Here is a 22,290-nt window from a genome sequence, read left to right on the forward strand (position 1 = left end):
TTTACATTCGGGGCAGAAGAAGTCAAAAGTTTAAATTATGAATATTTATACCAAAATGAATAAACTGTATTCAATTAACTAAAATTTCTCGTGCACTTCTGAACTGAAGTGGAATCGACTGTAATTGATTTATTTGAAACCAGAGGTTAAGGACTGAATTAGCTAAGTACAACTGGGTATTTCAAGCCACTGACTTCTCAAATGTCAAATCCCTTATATTTTTAATATTATTTCAGCTGCGGGGCATTGCTATCCTGACGCTTGTTCCACCAGTTAAATCTCAAATTATATTAATATTCGATTCTTTTTTTTTTTGGGGGGGGGGGTAAAGGGAAAAGGGGAGAATAAGGTGAGTGACACATATAGGTAAAAACGGGTACTTAAATTATTCCAAAGATATCTTAGGTTAAATAATCCGAATATTGTCATGTTATCTAACTCTACTATATTATTCTAACTCTGCCAATGCCAAACTATAGATAGATAGATAGATCACCTAGTACGACAGTACTATGTATATATACAGAGAGTGAGGGGGGTGGGTGAGATGGACATATACACATACACATATATATATATATACACATATGTTTATATATATTCATATATACATATATACACATATATACATAAATCTATACATACATATATTTAAATATATATATATTCATATATATACACACATATATATACATATATACACACATATATTTATATATACATATATACACACACACACATATATAGATATATATATACACACATATATTTTATATATATATATATATATATATATATATGTGTATATATATATGTGTGTCTGTATATAAATATTACATACATATACATTGTGAACCAAAAGTAGATGGACATTAGGTGGAATAGGATTTGTGTTAGGGTTATACTAATGAATATGAACTATATGAGAAATGTAGACTTCAAAGCTGTGTAAATCGTGATAAATAGTAGCTTGAGCACCTGCGTTGATAAAATTGTGTTGTAATAGTAAACATAATTATAAATTTAATCTCAAAATAAATGTTATCATTTACTGTGCACCTACTTTTGATTCACCCCGTATATATATATATATATATATATATATATATGTGTGTGTGTGTGTGTGTGTGTGTGTGTGTATATATATATATATGTGTGTGTGTGTGTGTGTATATATATATATATATATATATATATATATATATATATATATATATATATATATATACACATACATACATATATGGTCATGTAGTTACATTTGGACTTGCAGATTTAGATATTTGTTGCAGTTTCCCACTACACACTTCTAAATGCCTATGAGAATGAATAGAGCTTAATAAAATTGCTTTGCTTTGGAGATGAGTATTTATGTTTAGCAGCAAAAAGAGCAGTCGTGTATTGTAGTCTATGAAAGCTATTGTGCCCGAGGTGAGGATCCCACACACAATCTGAGATGCAGCCAAGAACAACAGCCCTGCTAGACAATGCTTCACTTCACCTGCTGCAATACACTGCTTTTCATTTATGTCAAGGCTATGTGCACTAAAGCTTGTTCCTTCCAAGCATCTCCACACAGCTAGTAAGAAGAAGAGTATATGTGCATGTGTGTATACATCCATCCTGGGACGAGGGGAGACAAAGGCAGCAGAGCATTTTCTTGATCCACTTTCAATTTGGATTTAAATATGTAGCATTGTTATTATGAACTGGCTGCCTGATGCAAATAGAATTTGCAGTGCTAGTCCCTTCAGCCTAGCAAGATTGATTTTCCAGTGCCTTCCATAAGTAGATTACCCGAGCAAAATGAAACATCTTGTGCTTTATCTAATGTGTTGCTTCAACAGCTCAAGCAAACGTCAAACAGCATGAGGAAATGTTAATTCTTCTGGCCCTGTTATTGTAAACAACTCCACATAAACCTCCACAATGAAGGGGAACGCAGAAAGAGCCCAAATCACTGGCATTTTTTTTTTTGTTATTTCGTTTGCATTTCAAGCTGAATTGACCTTATCTATGAACACACTTGTTAATCTGCACCATTCAATTGCTCATATTATTTTAGCATTGGGAACAGCAATGGGGGAGTCTCCAGTTACAGATCATTCCTACATAGACACAAATAAGTCACAACATGTGTAGTGCCATCAAGCCACACAGCCCAAACCGATTATGTACCATGAATATAAGATCTCCATTGAATTCAAATCCCATCTTATCTCAGTTTAAAGACAAGATGAATATTAACTCTTTCCAATAGCTCATATTATACATTCCCTAAGCAATTATCGTATATGCCCCTAAGCATTCTCCAAATACACCCATTCACATGATCTCTATGCTCCCCTGCTCCAAGGTCTGCTGGTTTAAATAATACAAGGAGCAGCCATACATGAAGATAATGCTTCATCATTACTTTCTATGATTTAATCATTATTATGCCCTTGTTTCCTATTTGTTATGTCACTTTATCTCCTCCTGTTCTCCGAAGTTATACATATTACAATGAATTTCTAAAAAATATACATAGATACTTAATACATATATGTTATTACAAGCATATATATATGCTAGTAATAACATAAATGTATTATATATGTATACGCTAATATATACTAATACACACATATATAAATATATATATATATCAGTATTAACATATATTATATAATAATATTAATATCGTTACCATTACAATAAAATATAAGTATAGAACATTATATTAGGATATAATATGTAGTTTTATATACAAAGCACATATTTTTGTTGGCTTAGACAATAACTATGATAATATTCAAGAAACAAAAGGATTTGTTGTTTTAGATAATAATATTATTTTTTAACTCCCTATAATGGTTATTATCGATGTCAGATTACACTCGAAATATCAAATGGTTCCCTACACTGAACTCAGAGTTGAAAGTAAGTTTTTATTATACTTGAGGGAAACAATGGGTTCAGCTGCTTATTGCAGGGAGCAATTGTCAAGGGAGAGTTAAACTCAATTACTGTAACCATACTGAATAAAAAATACTGCCAAGGACAAAAATACGCCTGAGTAAAGACAGCCACTGAATAAAAGAATCGACATAAAGCGTATCAAATATTTATTCACCTGGTCAACAATAAAAACTATAATACATTGCTAGGGGTTGGGGAGCAGAGTCTCTGTGGTCAGTGAGCTCCTTGCACCCCCATCACTTGTGCAGTCCTCTGTACACAATTGAACCCAATATACAGTATAGCACTTATGTATTGCTCTTCACACATATTTATCCCTCATTCAATAAAACACTTGTTAATTTGACAATGTCCAAATATTGAGATTTCTATTTTTTTTCTTTGGGAAAATGAAAAGACTTTTTATAATACTAATCATATATAAAAATCCATTTTTTTTTTATTTGTTCTGCAGCTTCATTGTCGTCTTAACATGCTACAACAGTGCTAAAAATTAGGAATTCCATAGAAAGAAACCCAAAGTTCTGCCTTCTAAATAAGTACCAAGAATCACATGAACTAAGAGGAAAATTGAAAAAACCCACTAAACAATAGGTAAACGAGATCACCAGATAAATTAAAAAAAAAAAAAAAGTTTCTTTTAACAGACTCACCATATTTACAATCCCCATTAAATTACACATAAATAAGTATTTACAGAAACACTGATTCCCTTATAGTGACCATGATCTGTGTCCAAACACAAAGTTCAACGTGTTGGCATTTACCTTAAGAGGGAAAAGGTACAACCTGAAGACACGACATGGAACTGCAATGTTTTGTGCTCAAGTTTATTCACAATACTGATAATGTCATCCGCAGCCTTTGTTACTGGGGCTACAATCTCAACTGAAGAAGCATCAGCGTAAGGGAAGGTGGTGATCAGTTCGATGACTCTGATATATATATATAGATATATATTTAACAAGAAATTGTTTCTTTAAAAAAAAAAGTTCTCTTACAAAATGTCCAAACACTAAAGACAAAACGTTTCCTGGCTCCATTGCCTGTTCCATTAATAATCCAAACGAGACAACAAACGAATGGACAACGTTTCGGCGGCTGAGCAGAAGCCTTTCCTTCTCTGGTTAAGGGATGGCAATAGGTCTTCTTCTCTTTGCCCCACTTGGCAGGGGACTAACACATAAGGATGTTCAGGGGGTACAAATGATGAGATTGTGGGTCACTTCCTGTGCTTTTCATCTTTGTCACCCCCTTTGCTGTTGTCTGTGTGGCTGTTGGGGTTATTATTGAGGTACATTTTGTCCATTGCTTTCAGTGCCTCTGTTAGATAATTTTGCAGGGCAGTGATGGCTGCACATACTGCTGGACTGCCAAATCCATGAGAGATGAGGTTGAAGTGTGTCAGGCAGCTTTGAATGCCTGGTTCCAGAATTGGAGATGGTCTAGAGTTACCCAAAGGTGATCTGTCCTGTGACAATAAATCTGTGAATTCTTTACAAATCTGCCTACAATGCAAAAAAAAAAAGCAGAAATGAGATGACTTTCATGTTTTATTGCACCTTACAGCCAGAATGAATTCACATAAAGAGAATGTGGAGTATGCAATGAGTTAATAAGCATGATGAAGCATGGGAAGCCTAGACTTGCCACATGATAGTAATCTCCATTGTGGATAACACATTTGATTTAATCCATTCAAGTCTGTAAACCTCACAAGTACCATAACTAAAGACATCTTCCATTCATTTCCTGGTGTAACCCGAAAAGTCCCTGGGAGAATGAGTAACCTTATGACACATTTCAGAGTCTTGGGGGATGTTACTAAAGGCTTCCAGGGGCATCAGTGGTCTATAAGAAATGCAGAACATATGTACCAAGGAAACCCCTATAGATTTCTTTATTTGTTGCTTATGGAGATGTCTTGCATTTCATATTAAACAGAAGCAAGACTCGAACTAGAAGTCCCATCCTGCTTCCTACAACTACAAAAGCCATTGAAACTCCACTGCTGTGGGCTGTTTTATTGCAGGTGGATTGGTAAAAGTGGAAAGAAATTTACCACATGGTAAGAGACCAAAATGAATTAGAATTCCATTACACCAGAGAGTTGTACCAGATACAGTATATCAATGCGCAAATTAATATTGATAACCTATCATTGTAATACATACACAGGATAATAAAGAATAACAAGTCAACAACTGTATATTTTAGCCTATCCTTTGATATCACATTTCCGCTTAATTAGATAAGTATTTCAATGAGGTTCTTAATCTTTTTCAAGTTAGCAGCAATTTACTCCTAGCAAATTATTAACTCAGGATACTCTAAAATGTTCCTTACATTTGTTTTCAGTTTAGGTCAAAGGTGGATAAACTTGGGAACTCCAGCTGTTAAAGATGCTGGGGTGTGAGAGATTTGGGGAAATAGAGTTTACCAACCATAAACCTTAGCTCATAGGCAGGTAACTGCTGTAGAACTACTAGTTTAATCATGCCAAAGATTATTCAGCTGTACATATACAAATATATAGGGGGGGTACTTACTTTGTAGCTAGTAACATGTTTTTCCTAGTCACTTGCTCGTTAGGATCGGAGTGTTGTCGGTTGACATATTCTGCTACTGCTTTTGCAGGAAACTCTGTTTCACAGACATAGCCAAAATCTCTAGCTAGATGGACAGCTTCACCTACAAGGGCACAGGGCATAGAAGGGATGTTGTAAAAGTCGCAGAAGCAAGATTTGGATTAATGATAATAAGAATAATCATGATGAGCAGTACCAAATCACCATAAAAACGCATGAGGAAGTGCAAAAAAAAATATTTAACTTAATCAAACTTTACTTCTATAATAAAGTTCTTCTATGGGATTAATAACAGGAAGTTCCTTAAATATTCCATCCCTGTCAAAGTAACCATTGGGGATATACAGGATGGTTAATGGTTGTTAGCAGCCCCCCATTGTCAGCTATTAATTAAAAGGTGGAGTGGTCCTTTAAATTGCAACTCCAGTTTCCAAATATCTTATTTGATTATTATTTAAAAAAAAAAAAAGATAAAATTATTTCAATATGACTCCACATATTAATCAGTGCCCTAAATATAAATGACTTTTTTTTTATATGCCACATGCTACAAATAAAGCTTTTACCATAGGAGCTGACGATCCAGATCTACTCTGCTGTCATTATTAATTGAAGGAATTTACACATTATTGACTGAGTTGTGAGAGTCCCTGCTTTACAATGCTCTTATTTTCTATATCCTGGCCGATTAGCTGAGAGAGATTCGGGGTCAGTGCACCGAGTCTGTCTGTTCTGTTGATTTTCAGATCTTTGGTTTTAATTTCCTGAAGCAGTTGGATTTTACTGCAGGGTTTCCTGCTATTAGCTGCACTCCGGAAGAACGCATGCGCCAATTAGCGCTTCAAAGAGCTTCTTTCCACAAAGATGGAGCAGATCTTCCACAATAACAGTACTCATCATCATCATCATCATTACCAAGTGCCTCCTCATGACTGCACCAGGTCTATCTCTATGTAAATATATCCTAAACCTCAGAAAATATGCAGAAATAGAAGACATAGTGCAATCAATAATTATGTGCCAAAACTAAGTATATATAAAAAGAATATATGTATATATATTTCAAAATGATATATACATACTCGGTAAAAGAATAAAAGTATGTATAAAAATATAAAACATATCTAAAATATATATTTATATATATAAACATATAAAAATATATTTAATATTTATTATTGCACATATATTTATACACATATATATTGCAAAATGATTTATATTCTTAGTAAAAACATAAATATATATAAAATATATATTATAAATGTATAAAATATATATACAAAATATATATATAACTAAATACATATATATTTTATTTTTTTATATTATATATATATATGTATATATATATATATATATATATATATATATATATATTTAAACACACACACACATATATATATATATATACTCTGCTGTTTCAAAGAAGTTTCTGAAATCTGATGGGATGGGAGAATAGTCCTGTACAGTTTTTGACACCAAATGTGCAGTGGTGATTCTATAATGCATGCAAGTATATTAATGGGTATAGAAGAGGGAGGCAGGCTCAGTTCTTTGGACTAGAAGGTAAGGCATAAATGAGAAGCAGCAGTGAGTCCCTTAGATCCACGCAGTATAATGTTGCCCTCTGGCACAGGTCATGTAATTCAGGAAGTCCTGGTCAGGCACTTCTCCAATGCAGATGGCAGCTCAGCTTAAATGATTTACTGCATTGTTTTGAGTGGAAACAACTTTGGGTTTAGGTATTTAACTATTATCATATTGAAATGGCTTTCTTTTAATTCTTCTAAGAGCACAAAATGGAGGCAATCAAGAACGATTAGTGCACTTTTACTACTGCTAGAGAAACATCAGTCTACTTACCCTCCACTAAGGATGTGAGCAATGTGACATTAGCAGCTTTACGCCTCCCAGCTGGAAGATTTAATCCTATTTTATCTAATTTTTCTCTCAGTGATCGGCCGCCATTTTTGGATTTTGCCCTGTGAAGAATGTAAGATGTATTGCACATAATATAAGAAATAATACTAGTATAAATTATCATGTAAAAATATAATGAGTAATGACAAATACATCAATAAATGTTTTAAATGATTTTTATATTGAGATAGATTGAACGATCTGGAACTTTTATGGAAAAATAAAATATTAATTATTACAATTATTAGTTTAGGATTATTGTTCCACAATATTTCAAATGTAAAATACTACATTATGATATTTATCTGGGGAGAGTTTACCCCCAAGCTTTCAACACAGAAAACTTTCAGATAGGTTGCAAAATGTAAAAGCAGAATGTAATTGGTGTGCTGGGAAGAGGAATGTGTTGACATGGCTGCAGACCAAGATCATCATTGCTCAAAAAAGTGACCTATTCTGACCCAAGGAAATGAAGCCTCCTTACATTCTCATTCATGTAATTTACAGAAACATATGAATGGTCTCATAGTTATGGGGTGTAGACAGTGAGCATGGTATTAAGCTCAGTGTCTAGGACATCTCTAAAGGGCATCAGAAGAATCAAATTACTTCTGTGTTGCAAGGAAAAGAAAACCAAGGCCTTGTACATTGTTAGATTGGAGGATACAAGAAATAAGGGCATTGAAGGTTGGTATATCCATAGTGTAATGGGAAAGGGGCTAGTGTGTAGGGACAGACATGAAGTATACATAGGACACACTCCCACTCTAGTAAGGAGACAGTCAGTGTTTATGACTTGCAGCTAATCAAAAATCTAATTACACCCAAATCAGCTCTGTCCATAAGCATTAAGTGGCATAACTGTGAATCTATAGTGTAATTACCAGTGATGGAATGATTAGCTATAATCAACCGTTAACATAAAGTTAAAGAATGTAGAATAGTTACTCCATTTCCCATTTAATGCTGTTTTCTCTTCCAAATTTGGTACTTTCCCTATGATTTTGGTCCATTTAATAGTAATGTCAATTAGAACTGTTAAGTGACAAGTGTATCTTATACGAAAGAATAGAATGTAGTGCACATATCAACATAAGTGCAGCTATAAATCCCATAGCCTTAACATTACTATTCCAATTATGGATTACTGACATATATTATATAGTATGAAAACAGTACGTTGTTAATACTCCATAACAAGTTGTGTTTAGACTTTTTTTTTCACTCTATAAATTGTCAGTGAGCTTGCCTTTGAAGGAGAACATTATTATTAACTAGAATAAATATTATAGGACATTCATTCAGTGAAAGAATTGGGAAAGCAAATATTATTGTAGCCTGTTTCATGGATTGTTTTAATCTTTGCAGTAATCACCATGTTCCCTGCTATATTTCACCCCCATGTTCTCCACACCATGTCCTTACATGCTCAGCCAGATGCAATGTGACACTGAATGAACCTGCCAGCCCTGATGGTAAACACGATGACCATAGCACAGCCTGGGCTGACTGAGGCCATTATGTAGGCATCTGAAGATGAGCCTCAGCATGCAGGCAGCTCACCCTAACAGCTATTGCTAAGTCTAAAAAGTGCTTTCAATAAATCAATGCAGAATTTTTTTATTTTTTTTTATGACATAAAGATGTATATGGAATGGTCAGTATTAATTGACCCTAACAGACCCTCTCACAGTTAACCCATTACCTAGTATCTGCCTGATCATTTAACCATTCCTGGATGATGAACACCCATGCTACACAACAAGTCAGTGTATATAAAAGAGTCTCACCTCCTGAGCACTCCACCCAGCAGAGAAGCATTGAGGCACTCGGGCGGGGACAACCTTCTCTGTACTTCTGCCACTGTCACCTTGTACTTTGATGTGGAGCTTAGAAGAGACAGTCTTCCAGGAACTGAGCAGAAAACTTCATTCGGATTCACTACTCCACCGAAGAGATTGTCTTTGTTGAGAGAGAGGGACGACACTGCATTGTTATTGGATTTAGACAATGAGACAGGCCCTGAAAAGAGAAGGATGACAATGATGCCAGGAAACTAGAAGGCCTGGGTACAAACACGCTTGGCTTCTATGGGCATCTCTAATCCTATGGAAATAGTCTCCTATGTAAAAGAATGGCACTCATACTAGTACTACTCGTCATCATCCTGGTCACTATTAAAGGATCACTAGTCCTAAAGTAGATGTACTACTAAAGAGAAGTGATCATAGGGGCATCTCTAATCCAATCGAAATAGTCTCCTATATAAAAGAATACCTACCATACTAGTACTAATAGAAGTCCTACTGGAGAGAAGTGATCATGGGGTATCTGTAATAAAATCGAAATAATATCCTATATAAAAGAATACCTCTCATACTAGTACTACTCATTATCATGGTCACTATTAAAGGACCACTAGCCCTAAAGTAGATGTACTACTGAAGAGAAGTGGTTATAGGGTTATCTCTAATCCAATCGAAATAGTCTCCTATATAAAAGAATACCTCTCATACTAGTACTATTAAAGGACCACTAGCACTAAAGTAGATGTCCTACTGGAGATAAGTGATCATGGGGGCATCTGTAATAAAGTCGAAATAGTCTCTTATATAAAAGAATGTCTCTCATGCTAGCACTACTCATCGTCATGGTCACTATTAAAGGACCAGCAGCTCTAAAGTAGAAGTACTACTGGAGAGAAGAGAGCATGGGGCAGACAACTTTTTGTCAATAAGCCTATAAAGGAATATTACTGCTTCCTTCTCTTAAAATATCTATCTACAAGGAACAATAGGTTGCATTCAACTCCACAACTGGAGAAATTGTCTATATGTTGATCCTCTCTAAGGTTATTATTGGGGGCACACGTCTTACACGATTAAACTATTAAGAATGGAAAATCATTATTATCACGGTATTAATGTGACCCCTGTGATTATATATATCCTAAATGAAAAGGGATATACGTTAAGATGTCGCTCTTATAACAGTGCTCAGGGTTAACTAACTTGGAAGCGACAGGGTTAATACCGCAGGCAGAGAGAGGAGCAGAGAGGAGCATAAGCGCCACATTGAGGCGGAAAGTGGTACTGCTGCTTCACATTGTCTAGTGAGGGAAAACCTGTCTGATTTAATTACCGATAGAAGTTAGATAGTTCCTTAGTATAATGCACCCCACAAAGCACCAGATTACTGCACTCTGAGTTCATATTAATATTTTTCTCTTGCATACATGACCATACATCTATCATTAGACTTCATACTGAAGGCTAGATGTGATGTATTCTGTGTATACAGCATGCAAACAAAAATATCCTTCTCTACCTATGATTGCCAAAAATAGCCTGCTTCCCTAAAGCCATAAGGCCTCAAATAAACAGGTCCTGGAATCATCATTGGAAAAAGCGCATTCTGTGTGTCCTATAGTTGAGGCTTTAACTCATGCAAATGGTTTTAGAATTTACTGATTTAGATTATTTGCAACATGATATAGAAATAATCCTAATCTGCCAGTACAATTTCTCATTCTGAATTATTTCTACATCATATCCATTAAACAATCAGATAATATTGTTCTAGGTCACAGAGACAATATACACTGAATTGTAGGGGGAATTATCTAGATTTTAATTAATAATTCTGGTATATATATTTTTTTCTATTTTATTGTAATTAAAAATATCAAACCCACTGCCATCCCGATATAATTACAAGCAGCACACCGGTCCTCCAAAATAAATGCAATGCATCCATGAATTGTTTCCCTAACCCTGTATATACCCAGACACAGTGCACCCTGTTATTACGACGGCAGCTCTAATCATGTGGGTATGGATGGCCTGTGCATTTCATTTGTTGGGGAGAGTCAGACGAATGGGGGCTCTGGATAGATCACTTGTGACATTAATAGCTCTGGGGAGGCTAATAGAGACAATAGGAGCTAAACGAACTCTTGAGATTACTAATAGAAGAGCCAATTATCATGTTGACTTGGAACGAGCATCTCAGCTAGATCAACTTACAATAGAGGAAGAAATAAGAGTGGGACAAATAAACCTGAAGACGTTTGGTTTTTTGCAAAAATAAAGTCATTCTGTTCTCCTTGGGGAAAAATATCATTGATATGTTGGTGACTTTCTATACTCAGTTATTATGTTTTATCATATCATTGTAAAGGATAGATAGATAGATAGATAGATAGATAGATAGATAGATAGATAGATAGATAGATAGATAGGTAGATAGATAAATTAATTTTTAATTTTCCTTTATGCATTACCTAAAGCCACATAAATAAACGAAACACACTATGATACCCCACATTATAACTCAGCTCTGCTGCATCTGTATACACTACATATTTCCATACACACACAAGAACAATAGCATGTATGCACCAACTACACGTGTGTGAACAAGGTGAACATTAAACACATATTCTTCTGTAGAGGAGCCTACACTTAGATATTTCAGCCACACAAGCTTGAAATACTTTAGGATGAAGCTCGGCAGTTTTGAGCATGGAAAGAAAAGCTTGTAGAGACTTGTAAGGAATGCACAAGAAAATAGCCTACCTTTCTTAATTACAGTCTGATCTGGGATGTTGATACCTGGGTCTTCTACGTGCTGTAACAAAAAAAAATACACTAAAGTTTGTAATGCATTGTCATAACAAGACCAGGGAAAATGCTCAGGTTTTATGTCAGAAGAGAATTATCACCAAGAACAACAGCTGCAAAACATTGTGACATGATCAGCAAAATTATTTGCCCTTTATAGTGCAAGCTTACAAATTACAATGACATAAACTGTGCCTGGATTGTATGTAGATAGAAAGGTCGGGTGTAAGTTCATTTTATATGTATATACATATAAAAAGCAATTACTAGTCAAAGATTGCTTGTGTATATATATGTATATATATATATATATATATATATATATATATATGTATATATATATATCTGTGTGTATGTATGTATGTATATATATGTAGGTGTATATATATACATGTGTGTATATATATATATATATATATATTTATATTTACACCCACATATATATGTATGTATATTTATATATGTGTGTGTAAATAGATATATACATTTATACACTTATCTATATGCCTGTGTGTATATGTATATATGTCTGTATGTATGTCATGTACAGATGATAGATAGAGATAGATAGATAGATAGATAGATAGATAGATAGATAGATAGATAGATAGATATGTATGCATTATACAGGGAAGTATGCTCTCAATCTGTGCACAATTACTGAAATGAATATGGAACCAGAAAGTGTTGCATTCCTAATTGTATGATGAGAGGGGGGATCATGCTCCATGGAGGCACTGACAGATCTGCTCCAAAGACAATCTCCCCTATATTCATTAGATTTTAAAATGTTGTCAATTTTAATGTCTGCAAACTCTTTAAATAATGATAGCTAGGGATGGTGAGAATAGTAGCTTTCGCCTGGTTCTGACCCACAAGATTCGGCAGAGTCTGGAGTCCTCCCTGTTAGTCATTGTCCAGCAATAATCGAGATGATAACATTTTCCATTCACTGGTGGATTTATGCTCCTGTTAATTGTGCCTGATCTGAATGATTCCGGGTGGATGGGACTGCGTGGCTTTATTACGACTTTTATTATACTCAATGCTCTCATTTGTAACTTGCCTAAAGTGCTCCTGCATTTAAGTAGAATTAAATAGAGAAATGTTCAGAAGTGACTACTAGTCATTTAAATATGTAGGGAAATATGATCTCTTTATATAGAATCACTCAAGGTATGGGCTAACGGGCTCACACATAATTTCCCATATTACTGATATTATTTGATACCCTAAATGTACCCACATTCAACTTATACCAATTTTCCGGTATTTAGTTGGCCACGATTGTGTATTGTATTTTTGAACAATTGTAGCAATTTATAATTATTAGCACGGAACAAATAATAATCAAAACAATTAGTGAAACCCAAAAACTTCCATTATATTTATTGAATGGTAATATTTTTTTATCCAAATCTATGCACACATGAATCAGTTCTAAGTGCTAATTTATTTATATGATAATACCAGTTATGATATTGGTATTGTTAGTATATTTATTACCATTCTATCTCATAAATAAATCTTTATGTGTGTATATTCATGCATGAATGTAATTATTGCACAGACAAATAGAAGTATGTGTATCTATAGCCATAATCTAGCTATCTACCGCTTTCTATTACTTCATCTATAAGATATTCATTAATCCCAAATGCAATTTAAGTATATATATATATATATATATATATATATATATATATATATATATATATGTGTGTGTGTGTGTGTGAAAACCCAACATTAACAAATTAGTTGTGACATGAATTCAACCCAAAATATATCACAACTACACAACAAAGCTTCTAAATGGCATTCCATCTTTTCCAAATATCATCCCACCACCACCACAAGCCTGCAACCTGAGACTGTAATCGTTAATCTGTCATCACTTATTTCACGGCGGTGTCTAATCCCAGATTTTTGGAAGTATTTTGTATGATGAGGAAACGTCCTGCCGACAGATTATTAATTACTATTATTATCAATCTGTTTTTTTTTCCTACGACAAAATGCCAAATACATGGAAGAGGGCGAGTTAAGGGTAAATTATAAATTATTGATTTGTATGGAATTAATAAAGGATTAAGGATTAATTTAATTGTAGACCACTTTTAAGGTAACTATTAATTGGAAAACTTCATTGGAATAGTTTCTAGTGCGACTGTGATTTGTAATTCAATGGTGGCTGAATTGTTGGCCCTGATGGGGGTCTCTATAATGATATACAGATAGGAAGAATGGGAATGGAGCTCAGCTTCATTTGTTATGTCTTGCAGACATTGCAGCTGTATGTATAGGGATGGTTCGTATTAAATAGCTTCTTTAATTATAAAGAACAGATTATTTATTACAGATCACATCCATCCTGGGCTGAGCTTTCATCTGAGAACTCATTGCCTTCATTCACCATCTCTAGGTGCACAGCTGTACAGGAGGGTGTTTGCACTTGGATGACACATCTATTGAGGATCATTGTGCACATAAGGGTGAGGACTTGGCTGAGGAATAGGTTGAAACATAAAAATGCCTTACCGAGACATCTTCTAGCGCATGAGGTATGGAGTGGATGGATATGTCACCAAGTCCTGAGCCTAGCCCATGATGCCCGTGCAGAAGGTCTTCATGCCGCCTGTAATCCCTGCGTGGGTCCAAGCCCGACAATTGATGTGGTAGCCCCCGATGTGTGTGTAAAAGACTGGCCTCCTGGCTCTGCCTCTGTCCTGGCCACCCTGGGTGCTGAGGTTGCGGTTGAGCATGGAGGGAATTGAGGCTATACGGGTCATTTATGTGTGAATATGGATCTTGTGATTGATTATATATGGGTTGGTATGGTGGAGGAAAATAGGGGGGCTGAAAGTCAGTATTGGGAGTATGAGAAAGTGGGGGAGCACTGGCATAGGGGGACTGGCCCACTGTCCCCAGCTGGGGTAACCTGGCTGTCCCATTACTGGTACCGTCATGGCGATCCTAGGAAGAAGAAAACAGAACAATTAATGAGACAAATATAAATACTCCGAGACTGAAGATATTTATGCCATCCTATAAAATATCTATTTCCTATGCATAAAGATTATGATGTTTTATAATTTATATAGACAGAAAAGTCTGCATTTAATACATCTGTGAAAAATAGGTCATAAATGGAATAATTTCAGAATCCAAAGAGGCCTTGAAATACTATATACTATTAAGAATACTTAATACGTTTATTATCTTAATTACGTAATAATAATAATAATAATAATATGAGACACTCTGAAACAGGCCCCTGCAATCCATAGCATACAATAATCCATCTAATATAACATATATAAAAAATATATATATATAATAGATACTGGCATTTATACAATCGAGCAGCTATGTAAGGATAGTAGGCATTAAATGAAAGCACATGCCCCTTGCAAGCATATGTTTAAATTTAGCTGGGGACTGAGAGATTATATATATTATATATCCATGCTTTATAATATTAAAGAGTCATTTGATCAGGGAAAAAGCACAGGATGTGCGAGATAAAATCACATGTCAGTAATAGCTGTAATACAAATCATGGGAACTGCACAATGGGGTTTTGATGGCAGAACTAGATTGAATTGGATGGAGCAGATTGTTTTATATATAAATAAAATAACAGCAAAAAATGATAGAATTGCAAGTATATAACATTAGTATTTCTGTAAACTCACCATAGCGGAAAAACTGTGCACTAACATGAGTGCTGCTATTGATACAAATCAATGGAGAAAAAATTAAAAAATGCACAAGAGTAGAACCAGAAGAGCAGAGAGAAACTCGCCAGCCCTAGTATATTGCTACTAGAAAATCATAACTACAACGAATATCGGGCGCCGACCAAAGACCATAATCCATCAGATCTGAGAGCGATTCTTCATATGAAGAAGGCAGAATTTGCAAATGTAAAGTTTCTCAGTATTAATGTCTCTTGGTTAATCCTTCGTGGACTTGTGTGTAATGCTTCTGCTGCTGTTGCAGGGTTTCCTATAAGAGATGCAGCCTGTTCCCCTCCAAGCCCTAATAGCAGCAGATATTCATGACTATTAATATTACAGCAATACTTAATAAAGGAAGAATAGCTGGAAATCGAGCGTGAACCGAGGAAGCAACTCAAGGCAGAGCCCTGTTCTAAATGACGTCCATTGAATGAAGAATCAGTGTATCTAATCAGAGGTGGAGGGGGAGGAAAAGAGGGAGAGACACCAGTGAGGGAGTGAGGGAAGGAGAGAGGGGAGGGGGGCTGGCGAATCACAGGATAGGGGGGACATTTTAAAGGTTGCAGGGCATGAAAAGTGAATGAGTGTGACAGGGAAGGAGGGATGGGGGGAATAAAGGGAATTGGCACCTGGGAATCCTGGGAATATCCTGGATAAGCCATGGGCAGCTCTGATGTCCTCCTCTTGCTGCTAGGAATGTTTTCTGTGCTCTCCAGCCCTTTGCTTTTCATGTCTGGATCCGAGGGGCCCGGATCTCCTGTCCTCTGAACCTGATCCATAGCCCGATGGGCTCCAACCACAACAACCACAGCTTCCTATTCCAACAAATAGTCTGAGCAGAGCCAGTCAGGGCAGGCACATCCACCGCTCGTCCCTCAGCGGTAATTAAGATCCTCTGCTCTTTTAGTTTTTTTTTTCTTCTTCTTCTGGTTAAAAGAGAAAGCTCCTTTTATGTTGAGGCAACTAGGACAATGACCCAGAGCTCAGATGAGGGTCTCAGACAAGGGCGCAGCAGTCCTGGAGGAGGCAGAAGCAGTCCTGGGCTTGTGGCAGCATGCAGGTCCCGGAAGGCAGCTGGGGAACTTTGTTCTTCTGCTGGAGCCTACTGGTTTCCTGTTCTCCAGCGCCGAAATGCTGAAAGCCCAGCAGTGTAGATCTCTCGCCTGTCCCCTTCCACAGCGGTCAAGGTGATCCAGCCCTGGTCATCTGTGGACAGCACCGGTCCAGCACGGATGGGCCCGGCTCTAGAGCTGCCTCCCTTCCGCCCGATCCAGGCTCGAACTCCAACTCCAAACCCGTCGGACTGGCTCTGCAACTCCAGCAAACAACTCCTCCAAAATATGACATAGTCAACTCTATAGAGCTGGCTGGGGTTAGAATAACAACAGTCATCCAGAGCCTGCATGTTCCTACACAGCTATGCACACCTAACAAAATACAGCTTTAATCTCCAGCTCAGAAGTACACCACACAACAGCCTCTCCTCCACCATGACTGCTGATCCTCCTGCTCCACTAGCAGACACATGGAGAACCATCTCCACCCGGTATCCTGACTGTCCTCCGAAACCTTGCTGCAAAATATCAACCGGCATATTAGTCAGACAACCCGCATTATATCAGATGGTGAGAGGCGGAATCATTTTATATCAATATATATATAACAATATATATATATATAACACAATAGCACTGAGGACGCGGCGAGCCTTTATGTATGTCCATCCCCAAAACTGCCCCAACCACTTGGGGAATCACAAAGGCAGTTTAGAGACTTGCAAGTCATAACAAGACAATGATCCATGTGCCAACACTTTGCCTTTGTACTCACACGTTTGTGTGCCTTTGTATGCACCAAAACACCCGACATATGGTAAAACTTCACGATTTCTAATGATCCCGTTTTCTCCACTTCTGAAATGTATGCCCTCTCTGTTATTACTATTATTATTATTAATAATTATTGTTTTTATTATTATTATTTTATTATCTGAAAGTTTATGTATGATGATCGCTCGTAAAATGTTTAATTAAGAATTAAAATATCACCATAGTATGTAATAACACTACACAAACTATTGAAACACTTGCTATAAATTATATGTATGTATAAAATAATACGTGTATATACAAAATTTTCAATGTCTTTCTCATGAGGACATATTCACTACAGTTTAATAAAATCTTATAAAGTGCTTATAACAATAATTCTGTAACCATAGATGTAATGGACTTTTGCATGCACCGATACTAACAGTATACAGTCAGTTGGAAAGTCCATCATGCGGAGAGCACAGGCTACCCCTAGCTCAGTGCACAATGTACTGTGTGTGATAGTAATGGTCAGAGACTCTACCCCTTACCTCACACTCTTCATATTTGATATTATCCGTTAGTTTCCACAGCATTTTCATGGGCTTTTTGGAAGAGGATTTCTTCTTCTTCCCTGTCCCCTCAAAAGTCTAGAGCCCCTGTGTGCTGTGCAGAGAGTGTGAGCAATGCTGGTGCAATGCTTTGGTGCACTGATATCTCCCTCTAATGGTAGAAAGTTTCCTTTATTTCCCTTGCTTCTAACCACCAAGCCTAAATAGCTGATTAGCATATCTACAATGGTCCGATTGCTAGGTGACATGAGATCCTGCACTCAAGGGCTTAGGCATATATAAAGAAAGCTGGAAAATAATCTGAGCAACCATTGCATAGGTTTCAGTAACAAAGTAAAGAAACATCGACAGCTATATATATAAATGTATTTATATACCTGTCTAAGAATCTCTACTTTGTTACTGAAATATATAAATATGATATGTATTTAATTGGAAAATGTATTTTTCTTTTATTGTATTTTATTATACACACCGTTCCTGAAGTGCAAAGAAAATGAATATTTAAAGTGATAATCTCTTTTTACATGTCCTACTTGATATTCAGTTTGGGCGTCTGAAGATCTTCGAGAACGTGTGAGATGAGAAAATTATGCAGCATCTAATGAGCAATTCCATTTTGACGTTTGCAGAATGGTTAATTTTAATGGCTAATTGTATTAGAGTGATAGGAAGGCTGGGAGGACCATCTTGTACAGAAGTCTATCTGCGGGTCTGTATTTGGCACTACTACTACTACAATAGTGTGTATTTTACACATCGTATTGTTACAGCTGACAGAAGCCACCCTTTAGTGCACCAGGGTCTTGGTGGTGGCACTGCATTTGCATAAATGGTCTCAGGAGCCAGTGGCTCTCAGTTCAATGTCATGAAGATCTAGGAGGTCTTCTAAAAAATCAGGTTTCCCTCCAATGTGTTTGTTCTTGGTCTAGTCAAAATAGTTGTTTTTTTTCCTCATTGAGTTGAAAATGAAGCTTGGATTATCCTTTGGTATATGTGCTAATACACTTGTAATGTGAATGTGTCACATCATGAGCCAGCGCCAGCAACTTGAGCCCACACAGGCCTATAGTCACATGGACAAGACTACCATGACCGCCCAGCTAATTGAATGTGAATATTAGATCCACGATCAAACATAGCAGCATGGAGTGTGAAAGAGTGTGAAAGATACTTTACACCAGCAGAAACAGATCAATAGTGTCGCATTTGGGAGTCATTAACATTTCTTAGGTGGAGCACAACTATTCAGGAGCTGCTAACAGTGTGAAACTCTTCACTGAGTATTGTGACCCCCAACATTGACGTGCAAGATACTAAACTTTCTGGAAAGTCCCTATAGATTTGCTCAGTTACACCGACATTAATATCTTAAGTCCACTGCTCAGGAGCTTAAGACCATATTCACACATGGAAGCAGTGTCCTTCAGAAGCCTGGTATATGAACTGCTGCTCCCTGCAAAGTCAGGTGTAAAAGGCCCAGGGGATGTGCCCCCATTTGAGCAGTGCTGCTGATTTACTATATATATGTATAAAAATAAGTACATGTGTGTACCACTAGTAGACAACTAGTAGTTAGGGCCGTGATTATTTCTACCCATCAGCACATTGAGATTGAGTATATGTATGAGCTTTTTCTTATTTATGCCTTCCCTCCTAAACATATGCATTGAATATATATTGGAAGATATATATATATATATATATATATATATATATATATATATATATATATATATATATATATATGACACATTTATATATACTCTGTGCTAGATAGATAGATGATAGAAAGGCATCTAGAAGTTATCAGGGCCTATTAGCAGAACCTCCAGTAGTTTCCATAGTGAAAAGGGTCATCTGGAAAACTGGAAAAGTTTTGCATTCACACATGTATTATCTGCTGGAGCTCCCGATACATTCACGTAAATATACAGTATATTTGGGAGCACTCATCAGTAACGATGTACACACGCGCGCACACACACACACACATATATATATGTGTGTGAGTGTAGATGTGTATATACATATATGTATATATAAATAAATTATATATATATATATATATATATATATATATATATACGTGTATATATATGTATGGTTACAGCACTGCTGTGAATGATCTCCAAGTCGTTGTTATTATTATTAGCTTGCATAACTCACTTTTACTAAGAACCTCTATAAGGGGTGGCTCAGGGCGGTTTTGCCTGCTCCATTCCTCACCTGGCTTGTGCTTTAATGACCAAATGTTTCCTATTGAGATCCAGCCATTTCCCTCGTCTTCTGTCTATGTGATATTTATGCTCTATCAATATAAAATATAATACTTGTATATAAAAAGTACAATATCATTATAAGGATATTAAGAGATAACCTACAGAAATCATGAATTCAGAGAGTCACCAGGTGAGAGCCTGTGACCAGGTGTGACATCTCACCTGCCAGTCCCCCATCTTGGCCAGCATGGACATCCTATAATCCCTCGCTGATGATGGACTGAGGGATCCGCCTGCAGATATGAGCAGCTTCAACAAATCCTTCTCTACCTGTACAGGAACATCTCACCTGCTCATAAAGAACTGGTTGCTACCTGTGCACGCATGCGCACTGCCCAGGAATGTGCTTAGGTAACTTACTATGCTTAGAGTTGTCTGAGATGTTGATGGATTTACAGCAACCCAAGTCTCCACATAAACACCAGCTCCCTCCTCCTTACTAATAAGTATTTATTGCACAGCTCCTGCATTCAAGTAGTGAAGTGCTATAGTGTACAGAAGACCCCCCAGGACTTCTGATTACCTTCTGCAGCCTTTTATACCTGTGGCCTGCATGTTGGCAATCCATATCCCTTACACTGATTTTACACTGAATTTACTCCGATCTCTTCTCCACAATGTATCTTAGGGAAGGAATTATATGATGAGACTGGGCTGGTATATTATAAATAAAGCCATAACCCCCTAATTTAGCCTGATAGGAGACCCAGAGACAGTAAATACAGAACAGGCGCTGTTTGCTTTACGGTAAATACTCTGATTGTTGACTATAAAACAGTTATGGGCTTAAGATCTTGTGTTCTGCCTTCTTGTAAAAATAAATGCATTTCTATATGCTGCTAGCCACGAAGATAGTATTTGTATATCCCGTTGTCCAGAGACAGAAGACTTTAGAATATCAATTATATGTCTAGCTGATTTATTGCTCACATTAGGCTTCATACTGATAAGGGACTAAAAGTACCAGCACACCCACAGGATTAGAACTAAACCCTAATGCTAAGAAACCACAAGTTGATACTAAACATAATGACACTCAGTCTAAGAGTTTGCTAGTGCTGGAAGCAAGACTGAGTAAGACTTAACTTTGCTTAGAGCTTGAGAAAATAAGTTTACTTTAGCACATGTAACCCTCTGATAGCTCAAATATTACTAATAATTCTTCCAATTTACACCCATGAGAAAAAAAACATTGTAAACCAAGCAGGAACTTTCCGTAGAAAGTAAGACAGGCAGAGCGAAGAAATCACAAACTCTCATTAGTCTCCTGCTTCTTATTCTATTACCTCCAAAATCCTGGAGAAGGATAATTAGCCCCTGATCTAGTAATGCTTTATGGTACTAATATTATACAGCCTTCCAGGGAAGCCCCACAGCTATTGTCTTAAGACTGGAGATAGTGTCAAGCTGTAGAGGAGCAAGGGCTCCGAGAGGTTGGAGAGCAAGGAGCCATGAAGAAGACTTCTCCTCCCCACATCGGCCAGCTATATATCCAGCCTCAGTCTACATGGGCTACTAGAGATAAGGAAGCGACTTCACTCACCTGCACACAACTGTACAAGGAGCAGAGGAGCGACAAGAGTCACAAGAAGTGCAACCCAAATGTAACTTTTTATTGTACACAAGGGAGACTGGGTAGAAAAAAAAAAACAAGTCACACCCCATTTACCAGACCCAAATACATGTAGGGGAAGGGGGCTGACAAATGTTCCCACAGCACCACATCCCACTTGTTGCAAAAAATATTACATTGGAAAATAATTCTTTTTAATATTACAGGTAGTAGACTAA

The 22,290-nt window shown here is 36.5% G+C and overlaps 1 protein-coding gene and 1 long non-coding RNA gene across 8 annotated transcripts in view; one reads left to right on the top strand and one right to left on the bottom strand.

The window, feature by feature from the left end:
* LOC141264387 (uncharacterized) overlaps positions 1 to 22,290 on the top strand; it is a 286,723-nt gene that overhangs the window by 121,323 nt on the left and 143,110 nt on the right. The gene's annotated exons all lie outside the window — the stretch shown is intronic.
* Positions 3,092 to 20,815, bottom strand: TFAP2A (transcription factor AP-2 alpha). Of its 7 annotated transcripts, none has more exons than XM_073678753.1 (7): positions 20,662 to 20,815; positions 14,633 to 15,067; positions 12,050 to 12,101; positions 9,263 to 9,494; positions 7,416 to 7,534; positions 5,511 to 5,652; positions 3,092 to 4,469 (listed from the first exon to the last, which is right to left on the bottom strand). In XM_073678753.1, exons 1-7 carry the CDS (start codon positions 20,692 to 20,694, stop codon positions 4,184 to 4,186), a joined length of 1,299 nt encoding a protein of 432 aa, XP_073534854.1. In that variant the 5' UTR covers positions 20,695 to 20,815; the 3' UTR covers positions 3,092 to 4,183. The 7 variants fall into 7 exon arrangements, with proteins under 7 accessions (XP_073534854.1, XP_073534856.1, XP_073534853.1 ...); XM_073678755.1 differs by having other exon boundaries at positions 20,602 to 20,737; XM_073678752.1 differs by lacking the exon at positions 20,662 to 20,815 and adding an exon at positions 18,197 to 18,375.

Source organism: Phyllobates terribilis, unplaced genomic scaffold, assembly GCF_046119375.1.
Source record: "Phyllobates terribilis strain yellow unplaced genomic scaffold, ASM4611937v1 Scaffold_4__5_contigs__length_816908805, whole genome shotgun sequence".
Taxonomy (NCBI): Eukaryota; Metazoa; Chordata; class Amphibia; order Anura; family Dendrobatidae; genus Phyllobates; species Phyllobates terribilis.

What these genes read in the sequence shown, in the direction of transcription:
- TFAP2A (XM_073678750.1), bottom strand. Translation starts at nt 16,613, where the DNA reads ATGGATCAGGTTCAGAGGACAGGAGATCCGGGCCCCTCGGATCCAGAC. An exon ending in TCAGACTGTAATTAAGAAAG is followed by an intron (nt 9,495 to 12,049) that starts GTAGGCTATTTT and finishes TTCTCTTTTCAG; the next exon opens with GGCCTGTCTCATTGTCTAAA. An exon ending in GCTCACATCCTTAGTGGAGG is followed by an intron (nt 5,653 to 7,415) that starts GTAAGTAGACTG and finishes GTGCCCTTGTAG; the next exon opens with GTGAAGCTGTCCATCTAGCT.